This window comes from Vidua macroura, chromosome 4 (assembly GCF_024509145.1).
Source record: "Vidua macroura isolate BioBank_ID:100142 chromosome 4, ASM2450914v1, whole genome shotgun sequence".
Taxonomy (NCBI): Eukaryota; Metazoa; Chordata; class Aves; order Passeriformes; family Viduidae; genus Vidua; species Vidua macroura.
In genome coordinates, this window is record NC_071574.1 from 24,931,864 (window position 1) to 24,951,320 (window position 19,457).

Genomic DNA, 19,457 nt, shown 5'->3' on the forward strand with positions numbered 1-19,457 from the left:
TCTACCTTTTCAGGCCTTTGACAGTGTTTCTTAAGTTCCTGCGCAAAAGCTGATAGTTGCTTGTATACCTTAGTGCCAGAATTAATTTAAAATTATTCTGATATTGTGGCATGATTCAAGGACATTGAAAACTTATTTCAGACTTAATTTATGGCACATAAGGATATTTAACCACTCAGACTATTTTCCTGGGCACCAAGTTACCCCAAATGACTCAAAATCAATTAGGAAAGTCTGTCTACAAGAAATAAAGGTAGAAGACGTTCAGAGACATTCTGTCCCCTTTGCAGCATAGGACATCAGACTGGATGACAAAAATAGTCCTTTCTTGCCTTATGACCTACATAAGGTATTACATTTTAGGAGCCCTTTTGTTTTTCCCCTGAGAGGGCGAGACTACAAAGATCATGCTGAGCTGAGTAACAGGGCGGATTGCAATCTGTGCTTTCAGAGGCTGGAAAGTCCTTGACGTGCAGCAGCCCTGCCTCCAGTGTCACTGTGGTTTCTACAGCTGATGAAGGATTGTCTTGAACTTTTCTGATGTGACACCAGAACATCAATGTTACTCATAGTGAATATAGCACTACAGATGTGCTGGGAGCTTTGTAGTAGGGAAGGGCTTATTGAATGAAGGGTAAAATGAAAATAATTTTTTTAAAGCTACCTTTTTGGAAAATTAATTGTAGCAGTGGTGGTGACATACGGTAGCACCAAATGCAGTTGTTTTTATTTTCAGATGACTTTGAGAAAGGTACATAAGAATTTTCTCCCTGCTGGTAAATGACAGAAATAGTCCAGCAGTGATTATCCTGCATCTCTGTACTGTTTCAGTCCAGATTTTAATGTGGAAACAGGAGGGAAGCATCAGCCCTCTGTCTTGAATTTTAGAAATTGCCACTTGTAAAATGCACATTACTGCAGTATTATGCAGTTACCTAGCAGGAGTGGGTAATGAGAGGGCTTTTGCACACCTGCTCCTCCTGGAACAACTTTTTCATAGTTGAGATTTTTTTTTTTTTTTTTTTTTTTTTTTTTTTCTTTCAGCAGTGAATAGGAAGGCAGGGAGGGCACGCATTGTGCATATGCAAAGTGTTTCAGTTGTGATGGAATGGGTTCAAGAGAGGGGTTAACTGGAGTGAAGGAAGCTAGCAGGACTCAGTAATGTGGTGAAATCGAGGCAATCCCTCACTATCAGCATTTTATCAACAATATAACCTTAAATATTCAGTTCATCACTGATTCATCACTTTAATGTTTATCGTGATCCTTTAATACCTTGGTTGATTAGATCTATAAGCTGCTGTAATACAAAGAACTTGGCCCAAGGCAAATTAGAAGAAAAATTAGAGGAGGAGGGGGAAAAGCCCAACATTGATAAAAGGGTTAATTAAGTGAATTGGAAGGGAAGGTAATGTTTGCTTTTTAAAAAGTGAGGTAATTTTATGTTCAGCATAATTTGAAAGTGGTGCATAAGCCATAACAGCCTTGGAGTATTACTGCCTTGGAGTGAGGAAAGAAAATAAAGTTCTAAATAATATATGTAAAGCAAATAACTTACCAGTATGGTATGTTCTTAGTAATTTTAGATGTGTTTTTGAGGCATTGTTTTTTATGAAAGGCTGTTAAAAATGTATGGTGATTAGAAAGTGTGGCAAGGGGAAAAAAAGCTTTGTAGGCTTTGAGAGTTAAGTATATGAAAGAAAGCACATGCAAAGAAAGCAGTTTATCATAGGTCTCGTCCAGCAAAATCCTAGGTGGGACTTCATTACATATCCTTGTGTACACTTAAGGGAGATATTTAGTGGACTGAGTAATATGTGTTGATGAAGTACATTGAACTAACAAAATGCCTATTAATATTAATTAATTTATTCACTGTAAAATCTCTACCTGAGGAGTCATTGTAATGCAACTAAAATGTTTTATAACAATCATAACATTTAAAAGTAATTTTTAAAGTCTTTCTGAATTGGGCTAAACAATGCAAGGTTTTGAGTTCAATTTTCTATATGCTTCTTAATGGGTAACAATGTTTATTGTGAATTCAGTTTACTGATTGAAACTTAAGGACAGCAATGTGGACTAAATAGCCAGAATGTAAAATTGAGATTCATGTTTTAAGAAACAGATGAGGCTTTCCTTTAGATTTTTTGTTCAGTACTTCTGTCATTTGCATGTCAAGTTTAATTGCAAAAGAAAGTGATTATCTGGTACAGTTAGTTTGCCATTTGTATTTCATGAAGAAATGCATATACATTTCTCCTATGTAAATTCGATTGTGCTTAACTGACAGAAAATACTCACCTGGAATCATTACTTGTTCCATTTTTAGAAAACAGCAAGCAAACTATCCCACACCTTTTATATTTATTTACAGATCTGCAATTATGTTGGACCTGCAAAAGTAATTGTCCAGTTAGTAACTAATGGGAAATATGTCCACTTACACGCTCACAGCTTGGTGGGTAAATTCTGTGAAGACGGTGTGTGCACGGTTATCGCAGGACCCAAGGACATGGTTGTAGGGTAAGTCTGGGAAATCCTCTGGAAAACTGAGCTGTGGGGGAAGCATCAAGACTGTAAAAAGCAATACAGAAATACTCCTAAGAGGCAGCTCTGTGGAGCATCTCCGTGCCCTGATCTCTGTTTTTTTTTTGTATCATAAATAGAAAATTTAATGGGGTTTTTGTTCACCTTTCTAGAATTTTCCCTAAGCAAGCTAAATAGATTTAAGTAACTATTTTTTACTTAGAATTTGTATAATTTTAATCTCTTGGTGTGCAGTCTAAATTTGTGTTTAAAGTCCATTCTTTAAAATGCAAGGAGTTTTGATCAGAGAAGGGACTAAAATTAGTGTTACCATTTTGTTACCTTTTTGATCAATATTTTACTTTTATTGAAACCTGTCAATAGAAATGTAATGGAAAGCATTAAGAAAATAGGATTAGTAAATTTGAAATTAATGCAGGACAAGTATAAACATGAAAATACTGCATAAGTCAAACTTTTAAAGTTTAAAGCAGAAAGACTGTAGTGAAATTGTAGCTGGCCTGTTCTTGTTTCATTTGAAGGAATAATTGTTTATATTGGTAAATGGAGCTGAAGCTCCCAACCGTGTTTTGAGGCTTAGATCAGGTTTCATGCTGGCTGTGAGTTTTAATTCTGTGATCTCAAGAATGTCTTTGTTGGTGAAGATGATGAAGTTTAAAAAGCTGAGAAGGTTGGGAGAGAGAGATTCTTTTATACTGTAACTTTTGATGTCCAAGCCCAGTGCACTGACTTTACCGCGCACAACAATTTAAATAGCTTTATTTCAAATGCTCCTTTTCATCTTGAAAAGTTTGGCTCATTTTCTAACCTGTCTTGTTTTTCATCAGATGTTTAGAACCAGCTTTCCTGTCCTCACTTGACCCACATGGAAATTGAGTTCTTGTCTTGTTTTCATACTTCCAAATCTAATTGATTTTTCCATGTGCCAGCAGAGTTTTACAAAAATGCACCTTGTAGTATGGAAATTTTCATTCAAATAGATACCCAAAGTGTCTTGCAGAATGACCAGAGCCTTCCTTAAAACATTTTATTTGTAAAATACCGCACTGTTTTCAGCTTCTTTCCAAACCATTTTCAACAGATGGAGCATACTCTGAACAGTTGCTCTGCTTAACAGACACACAGAATGACATATCAGTGTCATTGCCAAGACACAGCAAACAAAGTGTGACTACCAGATTTTCCAACACTTCCTAAGTTGCTTTCCCAGTGGAAATCTGAAACCTGACAAATTACTGCTTATGCCATAGGAAAGTGCACCCATATGATTGCTGTCATATGATGGTGCACATTTTACACGTTTTGTGATCTTGACTGAATTTTTCTTGATGGAAAATTCTCCCTCAAACACTAATAGTGCCTAAGTAAGCCTGTGGACTCCTTCTGTAGACTTGGGTTGTGTAGCTCCGTCTGGTAAGAGAAAGGCTGCCTGCTGCAGGTCTGGCCTAAAGCATTCCCCCAATCAAAATTTGGCAGGTTTGCAAATCTTGGAATACTTCATGTCACAAAGAAGAAAGTGTTTGAAACTCTGGAAACACGCATGATAGATGCTTGCAAGAAGGGATACAACCCAGGACTCCTGGTGCATCCAGAACTCAGCTATCTGCAGGCAGAAGGATGTGAAGACAGGCAGCTAACTGGTATGTGAACATGATGACCTGGTTTTAATTGGTCTTTTATTAGAAACAGGCTGAGCTTCTGAAAACATAGATTCCTAGCTAGAAAAAGACCTTGTGTAGGACAACAGCCAATGTCTATGTGCTTTTTAGAGGTGGTGCATTGTTGCCATGTTTTAGGGAATCTGAAAGGAGTCTGCTGTCAACACATACATGAGAATGGAGAAACTTCCTTCCACAGCTGCATGTACCAACCTCTGCACGTGTATTCCATTGCTCTTATGCTGTTTAAGAGCATATTAAGCTATTAAATAGAGTAATTTTGCATTATTGCAGCAAGACATTATATCCTTAATTAACTTAGAGACCTCCTTTTGAGAGCACTTTCATTCAGCTGCATTTCACTCATATTGCTGTAAAACCTGTGGTCTGCATTGCTTTCAGGTACTGTACAAAGGGGCCAGCTGTCTTTTCACTGCTCTTAACACCAGGTATTCTGGTGTCCTTAGGGATGGCCTTCACCCTTTTCACAACGTTTATGAATTGAGAGCAAAAAATAGTAATTTTCTGTCTTTTAATTATATAACTTAAGTAAGATCTGATGCACAAACTGCAAGATGAACACAGTATAATTTGAATAGCTGTTCCACTCTGCTTAGAAAGGGAAAACCCTATGGATGTTAAATGTAAAAGAAGACATTTCCTCCCTATCCATGCCTTTGGATGTTTGTTTGTTCTCTCTGTTTTGTTAAGGATGCCCTACCCTTTGTGTTAATTCCTCTGTCTGTCAATTCCAGAACGGGAAAGAGAAATCATCCGCCAGGCAGCCATACAGCAGACCAAGGAAATGGATCTCAGCGTGGTGCGGCTCATGTTCACAGCCTTCCTTCCTGACAGCAATGGCAGCTTCACACGGAGACTTGATCCCGTTATATCAGATGCAATATATGACAGCAGTAAGTATATTTGGCTTTAATTACTTTTTAAATTAGGAGCAGGCTTTTGTACACACAGAAATGACAGGTAGATAGACTCATCTAGCCCTGCCTGCCTGGTATTTGATGAAAAACAAGTAGCCCATGGATAATTAGCCCCATGTCTGTCCGTGTACATAGAGTATGATTCTGGTTTTAATAGATGACGATATAAGCCATAGAGGAAGATTTTATTTTGCTGTTAGCATGTTTAATCCTGCCACTTTTATTATGAGGATTTTGTAAGTTCTTGTTATGTCCATAAGAAGGGCTTGAATTTTGCAAGAGTTTTCAGTTGCTTTCTGTGACAAAGGGTTGTTAGACAAGATATGAGGAAAAAAAATTTGCTTCTGTCTTTGTTGAGAATTTGACACCTTTCAGTTTTGAAGACCATCTGCTTGTCCATATTTAAAAAGATAATGCAACCATTTCCTTTAGATCTGTCAGTATTTTTTAGAGCATTCCTCTATTTGTCTTTTTTCTAAGAGAATTTTTTCACTTCATGTTTTCCCCTATGCTGTTAAATTATACTGACTCGTCTTACTTGAACCCTTTCTGCTGCCTGAATTTTCCTTCCTGAGGCTGTGGATTCCCATGTTCTTGATAGTCATTCTGTAATGACTCAGGAAAAGTACCTTTTTTCTTGTTTGTACATCAGTCATGTCTATATTATTGCTTTTTAAGGACAAAGTCTAAATCAAAAGGTACTAATGCAACTGTTCTACTATAGTCTGTGCCTTGCTGTTAATTGGGAAATGTAGTTAGGTCAAAAATATTGTCCTAAACTAAGGATACAAACAAAGGTGACATTTTGTATGCTTGTTTCTGCTGTTGTAAGTTGCTACACAGATGTCAGTTACTAGTTTCTGATGTCCCAAGGTGAATTCTTAATTGCTAATTTCAGAAGATTTTTCTTGAGTTTTGTTTGGGGGTTTTTTTGAATACTTCATTGGCACCATTCAAGCCTTCGCAGAACAGACATAACTTGTGGTAGCATAACTTGCCTGTCACACTTGCTTTCACTTATCAGATGATAGTTCTGTCTTGAGGACCAATAGTTGTCTGTTGATGGAGATCTGTGGAGGTGGGCTTTTTTATCACTGGATCTGCTAGGATCTGTGGAGGTGGGCTTTTTTATCACTGTCCGGTACACACACTGGCCAAAAACTGGCATGCTTTCAAGTAAGGCACAGTGTAAAGCAAAGCACTGTCGATAGCAAAAAACAGGAAACAGCTCTCAAGAGTGGCACCTTGTCAGAAAGCAGGGAGGAAAAATTGACATTCTCTTGTACAGCCCTGTTGTCATAAAATGCGTACTAGTGCAGGGTGCTGGATGCAGTTCACTGCTGGGTTACCTTGCTAATGCAGCAATTGTGCTGCAGTGGCTGGGGCCTTATTTTGTAGTTCACAGTTCAGTCATAACTTAGAAGATATGAAATTGTCTTTCGTATGAAAAGCCCTTGATTTATTAATGTTTTAAAAAATCACAGACAAATTCAGGTAGGTTGTATTGGAAGCTTGTCTTTCTATTGCATTTCTGTGTGTTGTGCTTGGTTGTGTTTTTTGAAGTCTAAATCTGTTACAGTCTAAGCAATTTTTTTTCATCTTCCCTTTCAATAGAAGCTCCCAATGCATCCAACCTAAAAATTGTAAGAATGGACAGAACAGCAGGGTGTGTGACAGGAGGGGAAGAGATTTACCTGCTCTGTGACAAAGTTCAGAAAGGTAAGAGTAATGAGTATTGTAAGGTATACCAGGGTGTTGATCTGGAGTACGCATAAAGCCTTCCATGCTGTCTTCAGTGTTGTCTCACTCTGATAGTGCAGCAAGATTTGTAAGTACTCAGCCTTTCTGGAAGTCAAGGCAGCAGTCCAGAGATTTAATAAACCAAAATAGTCTATTGCAAAGCAAATTCAGCTTCTCTTGCCTCCACAGGGACCATGTGATCGTCTTTGTTCTTCTCAAGTTTCTACCCTTGTGCATGTTCTGGAATTTTGGGGGTGGTGGGTACTGGGTGATGTTTGACTCCCTTAACTAACACCTGCTCTGAATTATTCTAAAGTTTTTGATTTATTATTAAGTTCCTGATTGTGAAGAGTAAGTATGAGTATTCTCTATTAACCATGCATGGGAGCTTAATGTCTTCAGCACTGCTGCTAATAACTTCATTTTTATGTATATGCTTATGGTAGAGGTTACTTAGTGTAAACAGATACTTCTCACAGGTTCATTTTCAGTCTCTGTTCATGGCTTTGAATGTGTAAGAATTCAGCAGTGTGGATTAGGATACTTTGGTTTTTTTTATTGGAAGATAATGGTTAAATGTGGTTTGTTATATTTGGGCTAAGTAAAAAAGAAAAAAGATGGGAGTGCGGGAGATCCTTTGTATTTTTCAGCTACAGGTAGTACTTGGGACAGCCTGGTGTAGATTACATGGTAGAGTGGGTGCCCTGTTCTCATCTATTTGGAAACAGTCCCTGCTCATGTTGTTAAAACCACTGTGACATTTTCTGTTGGTGCAGGCTGTCCTTTTCCATCTCTCTTTCTTTTAAATGCCCTTCTACCACTTAGGGAAGAGAGAAAGCTTTGGGGACTTTTAGGGACTTTGAAAGATCTATTTTCCTTTAATAGTGCATCTACCCTCTGCCATCGGGAGGACTGAGATAAAACATAACTCTTACACACAAAATAAATAAATAAATGTCTGACTCAGTGGAAGCCCTGAGGTGGGGTTTCCCCTCAGCCAGACTGGGGTTTCCCCTGACCTCACTGCCTTCAGAAACCTCCTGCCTGAAGGAACTTGAGCATGCAGGACAGCAGGACTAGAAGTGGTGGTTCACAGTCTTGAGACTAGCAGGTGGAGCACCAGGGGAAGCAGTCTGTCTGCTACAGAAGCCTGTCCTGCATCAGTCACCCTAAGAGACAATGGGCTTTTTCTAGCTTTTTCTCACGGGAGTGCTGTGGAAGGAATTTACTAGTGAGATGCTTTTCCTGAAAATATAAATAAATAAATAGAAAAATAATGAAAGAAAATTTGTTCAGAGGAGCAGAAGCCAAATGCCATGTTTCTGGCCTGTGCTGTTTGGAGGGTGAAGGATCCCCCCCACATCTCTGAGCTGCAGCTCCACCATGGCGCTCTGCCAGCAGCAAGCGGAACTTGAACTGTGGCACTTCAGGTTTTGCTACAGTTTTTTGAACTGAAACTGTTGGAGGAGAGAGGGTGGTTTCTACATTTCACACTTCAAGTTCTCCCCTCCTTACATGTTTGTTCCAAATAAGGCTCTTCTGGAATGTTTTATAACCCTAGAATAGGAAGATGATGTGAACCTAGTTCTCTTTTTACAGCTCAGTAAATAGCAACTTCAGTGAAGTCATTAGGATTAGGCTGATGTAATGTTGATGTTGAAAATGGATTAGTTCTGCTGTTTTCATAAAACAGATAAAGGTAATTGATGTATTGTGTAGTATTTTCATCCAGCCAAAAAGTAACCATGTTGATACTTACTTGAAATAACAACAGCCAAAGGTTAAACAAATGCACAAACATCCCAGAGTGTTATTTTCATTCTTTGCAGATGATATTCAAATACGTTTCTATGAAGAGGATGAGAATGGTGGTATGTGGGAAGGCTTTGGAGATTTTTCTCCTACGGATGTACATAGACAAGTAAGTAACAGAGCATTTGTCCTTTGTTAATGATTCTCCCATCTCTGTAAGCTAGGCTTATATTATAGTTTGTAAATTATGTAAAAGCATCTGTATCCTCTGTTGACCTCCTCTTTGGTTTGTTGCTTCCTAATAATAATAAAAACTTAACAGTTCTTTAAAGACATCTGTTAGGTGACTAAGAATACAGTGCAAGGAAATTAGGAGAAAGCCCCATTGGTTTAACATGCACCCCCTGTAAAATGGTATAGGATATATAAACAGCTCTGAGAGCTCCTGTGAACACACTGAGAAAGCCACAGAGGAGATGCTAAAGGATAAGGGGACAAACAGTGCAGTAGTGACATATGGGATGTGGTAGCACTTAGCACGGCAGTTCTGTCTTTCCCAAAAGGCTTTTTTTTTCTGAGGAGTCAACCTCAGAAGTGAAACTGAAAGCTAAAATGGAAGTTTATTGTTGTAACAGCCCTTTGCTCTGAACTTTTGCCTCCCAAGCCCTAAACCAATGCCTTCAAAATAGTGCAAATGTAAAAGCCAAGTTGTCAAAAGCCATGCTCTGTGACAGATATGCTTGTCTTTGTTTCCTTCACAGTTTGCTATTGTGTTCAAAACACCCAAATACCGAGATGTCAATATCACAAAGCCAGCATCTGTGTTTGTACAACTGCGTAGGAAATCTGACCTAGAAACGAGCGAACCAAAGCCTTTTCTCTACTATCCAGAAATCAAAGGTAACTCATTAAACCCATTCTACAGATTGGGAATGGAAACTGTAGGGTCTCTCAGAAAGTTTTTAATAAGATAGAACTGGTTGAATGAGGAATTTTTTGTTTTAGCTATTATTTTTAGAAAATATATTTGCCTCCTTGTTTTGGGCAGAGTCAATATGCAGTGTGGTAGGTTTATAATGGGTTTTGTCGGTGGTGTTGTAGGACTGGTAGGCAGTAAATCCATGCGTATTTTCCAAGAGAGGCTTGTTCCTTGCAGATTCCCTATATGCACACATGCCTATCCATACAGTAGATGGCACTCTTCCTCTGAGTTTCTGCCAAATAGTACCTGAAGAGATTTTACTGTCAGTACTTTCAGATGAAACCCTAAACCACAACCTGTTTGGTGCCTGGTGTAAAAGGCACATATTTTGCAATTCTCACCTTTTACTATCATACCAATGTCACTGATGTTTCTGTATTTTCCAATTGCCTGTACTAGTTTAGTAAGCCCAAGACATTTCTTGTGCGAGCAGGTAAAGTGCTGTTTCAATCTCTTTAAAATTTTAGTTGCTTAGCAGAGGTAGAAGAGTCAGTATTGGACCTGCTTTCTAAATTATAGGTGAAAAGAAGTTTAATCAGCATTTCTGTGCCCTTTGAGGTCTGTATTTGAAATGTTTGATGGGAATGACATTGGCAGTCATGGTTTTAAATACCAATAATGTTGATGATATGGAAATGCCTTGAGGCCCAAGTCATAACTGGTGTTTCATTGTATTACCTTTCTGCTTAGCAGTTTACCTGCCTGCAGGTTATACTACTGAATTCTAACCTTGAATGTTTTCTGTGCCTAAGATAGAGCTGTGTTGAAATCAATTCCCTGTCAAAGTCTCTAAAATAAATGTGCATTAGTGGTGAGAGACTCAGGACAGCTGAGGAAGGAGTGGTGGTGGTCCAAGTGAGTCTACTTCACAACTGTTAGAATAAAACAGCACAAAGCATGAATGCACAAAAGCTTCCAGAGTTGCCAGAGGGTTTCTTCTTGGTAATGATTTCAGGAGCCTCTTGCACAAGTGTTAAGGGAAGTGAAGTGTTCATCTGCAGAGCAAAGTTACCAGATTTGAAGCAAACCTCTTTTATGTGCCTCTTAATTGAGTAAAATTAATTCAACATTATGTGCATTTTGAGATTCCCTATATAACTTTATCATGAAATTACCATTTAGGAACTATATTTTTGCCTTGTTGCAAATGTTCCCACAAACTTAGACCCATGTATGTGGATTTTTTGTGTTTCTCTGACTAGATTGCTCACTAGGGTTTTCTCTCCTCGTCAGTGTGAGTATGCCTGATGTGTGCATGCATACACACTTAAACATCCTGTGTACCTGGAAACAATGCACGTGGCTTTGTCAGTGTACTGTCTCATGTATTCAGCTGTCTCATCTGATGCACTGACTGATGTGCCTGTGCATGATATTTCTTTTTGTCATATAGCTGTTGAAAACTACTAGATGGTTTAATAAGCAAATGATACTTCATTCTTTTCTCAACAGTTCTAATGGATTTTAACCCATGTAATGTTTGTATCCTTATTTTTATAGCTCTTGTCATGACATTTTCACTTTCCCCAGTTATTGGGATATTCCATTTTAAATGTTTGCATTTTGTTTTCCAGGGGTACTAAGTCTTATTTTGTACTTATATTATAAAATAAGTTTAGGCTATTTTTTTTTCTCTCCTGCTACTCAGCATGGTTTGACAGTAATATGTCCCTGCCTGAAAATAAGTTGTCTTTGTTTTAGTGGCTGTTACTGGCCGGTATTTTAAGTAAATAATTTTCACCATTTCTTGCCATCCCTTAAAACAAAAGTTGAAAGGGCACTGCAGGTACTCTGCACTGTTGAAACTCAAAAGTCTGATAAGCCTCTGATAAGGCTCAATTTCTGAAGTAGATTTGCTTGGAGGAAGAGACTGTGCTTATATTTCCCAAAGGCAAATTTTCTTCAACCTGTCTGGGGTTTGGAGCACTTGTGCTGATTCATTACTTGGCTTAGACATAGAAGAATTTTGGGACCACTACTCTCCAGGGCTTTAAGTACACGAGACACTTCTGAAGGAAGCCCTCATCCCCCTGAGACATCTCTGCATGTGTCCCCCTGGGTCTGAGCACAAGGCAGTGACATGGCTGAAGAGACCAAGCAGGCCCAAGCAATGCTGCTGGTCTGACTGAGGACTTGGCACTGGCCTGTTCTCAGGGGAATTCTCTCTGCTCCAGTACATACAAAGATTTTCTGCTATTTGGAGCTTGAGGAGAGTTGACTCTTCTATAACACTAGTATAAACTAGTAACTGTAGTGATGCCTTCTGTATGCACATCCTGTGTGTGCTGTGCCTGCAACCAGCAGGACTGACTCCCTATTCTCTCTGTTCCTACTATCCCAGATAAAGAAGAAGTACAAAGGAAACGACAGAAGCTCATGCCGAACTTCTCCGATGGCTATGGTGGAGGCAGTGGCACCGGAGGTGGTGGCATGTATGGAGGGGCAGGTGGTGGTGCTGGCTCTGGTAAGGCAGCAGTTTTGGGCAAAGAGGGAAAAGGGTTCTACTTTGAGAGCAGGACAGATGATTATGCTGATTTTTAAAATGTAAAGAGGATTTTGTCTACTAGGCATTTAGGACCTGACTCTGTTGCCTTTATTCTACTGTTACTCAATTCAGTCAAGCATCTCCTTATTCTAAACACTTCATCATCCCATTTGCCTTCCCACTTTTGAAGCTTCATTGTGCCTTGGAGGCACTGACATTCATGAGACAGCTCAGTTAACTATCGTTTTGGGTGTCTAAAATTAAACAGGTTCTGAATTGTTTCTTGGACCACGAGTGGAATTTGGCAAATTAACCGTTAGTGCAAAGAACTGTTAAAAAATTGGAGATACTCTTTAGTAAATTTTCTACTGTGCTCTCTCTGAAATCAGAGTATATCTGATATGCAGGATCGTGAGAGCATTGCTTTGGTTCTTGCAGCTGAAAAACCTATAGGTCAGCAAATGTCACCTGAACCAAAACCCTTTTTTTAGAGCAGGGAATAGAGCAGCAGCTTTCAAATTGCTATATATGTTGCTGGCAGCACGTGTATAGCATAACACCAGAATACAAATGTGTTGTAATCACAAAGATTCAAAAGCACAGAGGCAGCTTGTGATGTCTCAGTTGAGTTTTAGAGGAAAGACATAGCGATGCTACATTTGTGTGGTGTTATGGATGTTGGGATAGAGAGTGTCACTATCCAACCACTTAGAATTTCTTTGGATTTTTGAAGGGGTAGGGGAGAGCTCACCTTTTGCCTGGAAAATTAATTGGATGAAATAAAGCAGAAGGTATGCAGAAAACAGAAACTCAGTTCTTTAGGTTCATGTTCTTGATGGTGTTCTCATTGTTTTAGGATGTAATTCTTTTGATTCTTAATCTTTCTCCTTTCCTTAGGGTTCAGTTTTCCTTCATACGGATACTCTGCTTTTGGAGGGATGCATTTCCCTGGCACAACAAAGTCCAATGCTGGAATGAAACATGGTAACAGCATAAATGTCTTTCTTCCAACAGTTGAATTGAGTTTGGCCTGTATTTTCTTCTACAGTATGAGCCAAAGCGTCAGGCAGGTCTAGCTAAGCGTGCTGGAGAGGGCCTCTTCTCAAACCTCTGGCAGCAGAGGGGTTTGTGTAGCCTATACTGCCTTGATTCTCTTTTTTCCTCTCCAAGTGTAGTTCCTTTTTACTGTGCAGTCCTTAGCAGCAATGACTAAAACCCCTCCATATGCTTCTGTGTTCAGTGTATTGTTTCAAGCAACAGCCCTCTTGCTTGCTTGAATGTGCTGATTACAGATGACCCAAGGACTAGACCACAGAAAATGTATCTTCATTTGTTGCCACAGTCTGGTACTACCCTGTCACCCAGAGAAATCAATGGAAAAGATTAAGTTAATAATAAGGACACTCTTGGCTTCCTAAAATATGAAGGCAATTTCAGATGTACATGTTCATTACTTCATAGATACTTCCAGAGTCTTGGGGATGAATTTGCTGTTAGGAAAAAAAAAATCTGTCTGAGTAATTCTGCTAGATTTTGTGTGAGTACTTCAGACTTACATTCTTGTACCATGAAAAGAGAAGTAAATCTGTTGTAATATATAAAAGTTTATTTCTAAAGGACTAGACCACAGAAAATGTATCTTCATTTGTTGCCACAGTCTGGTACTACCCTGTCACCCAGAGAAATCAATGGAAAAGATTAAGTTAATAATAAGGACACTCTTGGCTTCCTAAAATATGAAGGCAATTTCAGATGTACATGTTCATTACTTCATAGATACTTCCAGAGTCTTGGGGATGAATTTGCTGTTAGGAAAAAAAAAATCTGTCTGAGTAATTCTGCTAGATTTTGTGTGAGTACTTCAGACTTACATTCTTGTACCATGAAAAGAGAAGTAAATCTGTTGTAATATATAAAAGTTTATTTCTAAAGTAGAGGCTGTCAAAGACATAACATCACTTTAGAGCAAGTCATATCACTGTGTTTGTCCATGTGTGTTGGCATCTGGAATATTATGATTCGTGAGTTTAGTGCTAATTTTTACATTGAAATAAATTTTTGTATTCATTTTTCAGGGTTTGGTTTTGTCTAGTTGATTTTATCATTTGTATTTAAAAAAACAACAGTACTAGACTTTAATGATTTTACTTTTTGTTAGAAGGTCTATCAAATTGCACAGCTGAACAAGACAGAAAGAGCTGTGATAAACAAAATGACCAATGGGACATGAAATGTGACGTGAAGGTGGAAGCCGTGGAGAAGACTGAGTGCAGAATGTCTGCTGTTAATGACAAAAAGGAGGATTCTGTTTTTTCCTGTAAAACGGAAGTAAGCGAAGCAGATTGCAGGTGGCAGGGTAAGTGAGCAAGTAAATGTATTTAGGGTAAATCAAACTGCAGTACTGCAAAGCAAGCATTAAAGGTTTGGAAACTCCAAAAATGTCTGCTTGCTGTTTTCACAACATGAAAATTCCCCAAGATCTAAGGTCTGTCCCTATACCTAGTTCTCTAGATAACTTTCCACCTCTCTACTGCCACTGGATGCTTGAGCTTCTGCTTGTCATGCAAGGAGATGAGACAGCTTTGCCTGCTGGGCATGTTTAACACTGCCTTTGAATAAACTTGTGTGAGGAAGGAAGCTGCAAGCAGTGAAGGTAGAGGGAACATAACTCAGCAGTTGACTTGGCTTTTGATATTTGAGAGACTTTAGTGGATGAGTTAATGGATGTCAGTGACTTGCAGTAGGTCTTCCCTGCAACACTGTTGAACTGTGTGCAAAGTAGCATTATTGGTTTGAATTTAAAATGTAAAGGTACCTGTTTATATTTGGCAAATACACAGTAAAATAACTGCAGTAGCAAAGTGTTACACATCAAACTAATGCCTAAAAATTTTTGGTTTTTATGTATGTTTCATATATTTGTAGCTTTGTAGACCATTAATATGTGGTTATACAATTCCTGGTATTTTTCCTACCCTTTCTCTTAGATTTTAGAGTAATAAGCTAACATTCTAACACACTCCTGAGGTACTGTTTAGTCTTATTTTCAAGTAGAGGACCTACAGGAAGAACATTTTGTTTTCCAATTAGAATCTTAGAAGACATAACAGCTAGTGGAGCAAAGAAGCCCTGGACCAACTTCAGTGGGGCAGTACCTGGGGGAAAAATTACCTAACCAACTGCTCTCCTAATTGGACAGTGTTTGTTAGATAGGATAATTTGTTAAACTTACAAAAACTGTAGAAATCTGTTACTGCGTATGCCCATAGTCCATTAACTATGGACACACGTGGAAGCTTCTAATAAAGAACTGCTTTTTTATCTTATCATTTTAATACTGTTGTAAGGGGTTTTGTCTTTTTATTTCAAGGAACAAAATGAAAGGAGGAGGAAGGCAAGGGTAGTCAACAGAACTGGTTTAGCAGCAGAGTTCTAGAATATATAAAGACTACAAATCACCCTTTCCCAGACAGCAAGATGTGCATTTCCTGGATTTTTTTTTTTTTTTTTTTGAAACAGTTGATGGACACTTTTTTAAAGGATTTGAGTAATCACGCTTAGCATAAAATAGAAAAACAATAGCTGGACTAGAGAGACATGGCAGTGGGTAGGAATTGAGCACAAAGGAATGTCTTGGTTCTGATTTTTACCAAGTGGAACATGATCTAGACCACTTTTGTTATTCCCTGGATCAGGGAGAGAGCACATTACCTTGTGTGTGTCAGCCCTGTCTGACACTTGCTATTGACAGCACTAGAAACTTGTGGCTTGAGAATCCAAAGTGGCACAGGAGATGGTTTGTAGTTGTAAACACCTCCAAGGTGTAGCTTCTTGTGATCTGAGAATGGATGGTGCTGAAGCAACCTGCTGTTTGTAGTTTCAGTTGTGATAAATCATATGACTGGTTCAGAGAACAAAATCTTGTGCTAATATGAAGAAATAACAATGTCCATTTAGCTGTCATGAAGGAGGGGGTCTGAATTGTTTACCTGTTTGCTAAGCAATTAATATCGTAGGCAGGAAGCTGACCTTTTTCTTTTTAAATCTATTGTCATGGCATGAAAGGAGGCAATTTCTAGCTCCAGATTATACAAAGAATTGTTGCAGAAGAACAGGCTCCATAAAATAGGTACTTCAGGCTACATCATTTGGTTATTAGACTAAAAGATACATATAATATTTTGAAGGATATCTTTCCTGTGTGTTTGATATGGAAAACCAGGGAGTTTCTGACGCTGTTGAGCAGGACGGGAACAGAGAACTCTAGATCAGAAGGTTAAGAAAATGAACTCTCTCTTCATTTCAAATGTACCGCTCTATATATAGGGAACATCGAGAAGACTAATTTCATTGGTCTTAGAGTAAAAATGTCACACCATTGGTGGGCAGTGAATGACGCACGGTAGCAGAACATATCTATAAACAATGTGAATAACAAGATAGATTAGAGAATTATTTACATTCTTTCCCAGCTGTTTCCTAGGCTGTCGCCTGGTTAGAAAACCTTTCTCTTTCTCTCTGACTGAGCTGAGAATACCCAAAGTTTCAACATCCATTTCTTTGATCTTTGGAAATGTGTATAACAAGAAAAGACTGAATTGCTTAACACCCTTTAACCTGAATATGTATCCTGAATATAACACATTTGGTGTTAAGAGGTAAATAGCAAATATAAATCCATCAGCCCAGGCATATAGTATAGCAGCCACAGGGTTGTACTGGCCAGAACAATAACTGGATAGCTGAGTAAGTCTTTGCCTTACAGCAGTGATGTGTTCATCAGGGACACGCTTCTGACCCGGTCTAAATGCCTGGTTTTGTGTAGCTGGAAATCCTGGCTATTGTCTCCCCATGTGTGCTTTAAATGACACAGTCTGTTGTACTTGTTTGAACTTCGTAATTCCCAACCTTACAAGGTTTTACAGAAACATGAAACTGTTTAAAATACAGGCTGGTTTCAGATGATACTGCTTCACAGAATGACGCTGTAGTTTCAGAGCTCATCTGTTTCATTTTCACTAGTTTCTTGCTGATACAGAACCACAAAAGTATTGACAGAGCAGCTAGAGTTACTTTTTTCCGCAAATGACTTTCTTTTCTGCCATTTCTCCCTTTTGCCGTCCCACCATGACAACTTCTGCTTTTTGAAATCTCAGTGGCTGTCCATTTTATAATTCTAAAATCAGGATACAAATACTAAGCATTGTAAAAAGTGAAATGTTTAAACAGAAGAACAGACTCTCTGTGCTGCTCCTTTAAAGCAAGCTAGACTGCATGATTTGAGTTGGAGAAGGAGTGCAAAGCCCTGCATTTATTCCATAGCTTTTCTCTCAGCTTCTCTGCAATATTTGATGGGTCGCTTAGGCTTCCTGTGCCTCAGCTTCCTCAAGGCAAAACTACTTGGACCTGCAAGTTCCAGATCCAAGTTCTGCTCCTTTTGTCTCACTACACACAACTGCACATCAGTGCTGTTAATTCAGTGCCAGTCAAACCAGAGGGAGCTTCTAGATTTGACTGTTCTCAGGGTTCCTGCTGCCTGAATGCTCAGCATGCATCTAGTTTTCCTTCCCAGGCATTTTTTCCCTCAGTCCTTACCTCTCAGAAGTAATTAGCAACCATCTCAGTGAAGCAGTGAATAATGCTTGGTGGTCTGCACTTCGTATTTCTGTGACAGCATAAGTGCTTGTCAAAAGTAGATGGTGTTCCAAGGAAAACAATTGAGCTGATGAAGAGAGAACTTTTTGTTGCAGATGCTCTGTTCCTGGAGAAGGCCATGCAGCTTGCCAGGCGCCACTGCAACGCTCTCTTCGATTATGCCGTAACTGGAGACGTGAAGATGCTGTTGGCAGCTCAGCGCCATCTCACTGCTGTCCAGGATGATAATGGGGACAAGTGAGTTGACCACATTGCACTTGCTGGGTTGAAACCGATTGGTTTGAGGGCAGAATGATGTAGTCAGTTTGTTCTGTCCCTCATGGGTGCCAATCACTGATGGTGCCACTTCTCCTTTCTGCTGTTTGGGAGAGGTACAGCTGTGATTTAGACACTTTTGTTTCATTTGCAAAGAAGTCATGTACACTATAAACTTCATTGATCCAGTACCTGTCAGAAAATAATCTGGTCATTGAGGGTATGTTGAGCATGTTGTGAGTTTGAGTTTCTTTGCCCTTTTTTACTAAAATCTTGACCGAGCGTGAATTGCTGTGCTTGCATCATGATACACGGTGTATGGGGATCCTCAGCTTGGTGCCTAAGGAGAGTGCCCTGCTTTTTATTCCATGCAAATCCTTAAGTCTTCATAGGATGCTCCAGGTAAATGTAGAAACACAGGTGCTTCAGGAAATGTAGAAACAATAGCTGGAGTGTCCATACTGCATTTCTTCCACTGACACCAAGTTCTTTCCAGAGGACATTATTTTGCTCTTGCTTACATCTGTACTGTACTGTTGGTTGTCCTCCAAGGAATTGCACAGATGTTTGTGGCAGACTTGGCTGCTAATATTTGCATGTCAGTCTTTCCATAATGTGAGCTGGAGTGGAAATCCATTTTGTTACAGCCATGCAGAATCTGTGGAACTCAGAGTAAAGTACTGTGAAGAACTAATGATTGGTAGTTATTTAAAACTAAATTCAGCAGAAGGGCTCTGAACAGAGATAATCTCTTGCATAAGCAAGTGAAACTATCACATCCTCACTTTTTAGCTGGCAGGCCCTGTGCAATCACCTACATTTCCTTAAATTGTAGTGTTTTGAACAGTAGAAGCCAGATAAGCCTCAAGGTGTCTAGCTAGAAGGAAAATTTCAAGTGACCAAGACCTGTATCCCACTGTTCAATTACTCTGAGAAAGGTTACCACTTTCACTCCATTTTCACTGAAAATGGGCCTCAGATTACAGACAGAGGACTGCACAATCAGAGAGAGCTACTTTACAAGCTTTGCTTTCCAGCTGGAAACCTACTGTCTGCTTTGAGATAAGCAGGAATATGAAGGAGGTGGGAGCTAAAAACAAAATCTGTAAGCTCTATGGACAGTACAGCTTCTGTGTTTAAAAAAAGAAAGGGGGGAGTTAGAGGAGTATTGAGCAACTAGGCCCTGCATTTAAATACCAAAAAGGTGCTTCTCAGATTTGGACTTGCAGGACATTTTAACTAAGTTAAAATACTTTTTAGAATGATAATAAATAGTTGTTTTCTTGCTGGATCAAGAAGTACCTGCAAGTATGTGAGGCTCAAGTTCACATTCCCTTTCTCCTGAGATGGATTTATTCTGTGAGCATAATACACATCTGTATTACTTCATAACTTTTTAACAAAGCGAAGCTTTGGTGATTGTCTTCCAGCTCTCTTGGGGG

The 19,457-nt window shown here is 39.0% G+C and overlaps 1 protein-coding gene across 6 annotated transcripts in view; it reads left to right on the plus strand.

Moving 5' to 3' along the window:
* NFKB1 (nuclear factor kappa B subunit 1) overlaps nt 1-19,457 on the plus strand; it is a 59,022-nt gene that overhangs the window by 27,130 nt on the left and 12,435 nt on the right. For 4 of the 6 annotated variants that reach the window (XM_053974950.1, XM_053974948.1, XM_053974946.1 and 1 more), the window contains exons 6-15: nt 2,378-2,526; nt 4,027-4,190; nt 4,964-5,122; nt 6,761-6,865; nt 8,716-8,807; nt 9,400-9,538; nt 11,962-12,084; nt 13,003-13,089; nt 14,264-14,461; nt 17,856-17,997. In XM_053974950.1, coding sequence (XP_053830925.1) covers nt 2,378-2,526; nt 4,027-4,190; nt 4,964-5,122; nt 6,761-6,865; nt 8,716-8,807; nt 9,400-9,538; nt 11,962-12,084; nt 13,003-13,089; nt 14,264-14,461; nt 17,856-17,997 — 1,358 coding nt within the window. The remainder of the gene's footprint in view (nt 1-2,377; nt 2,527-4,026; nt 4,191-4,963; nt 5,123-6,760; nt 6,866-8,715; nt 8,808-9,399; nt 9,539-11,961; nt 12,085-13,002; nt 13,090-14,263; nt 14,462-17,855; nt 17,998-19,457) is intronic. The other 2 variants (XM_053974952.1, XM_053974949.1) reach the window with 1 other exon arrangement.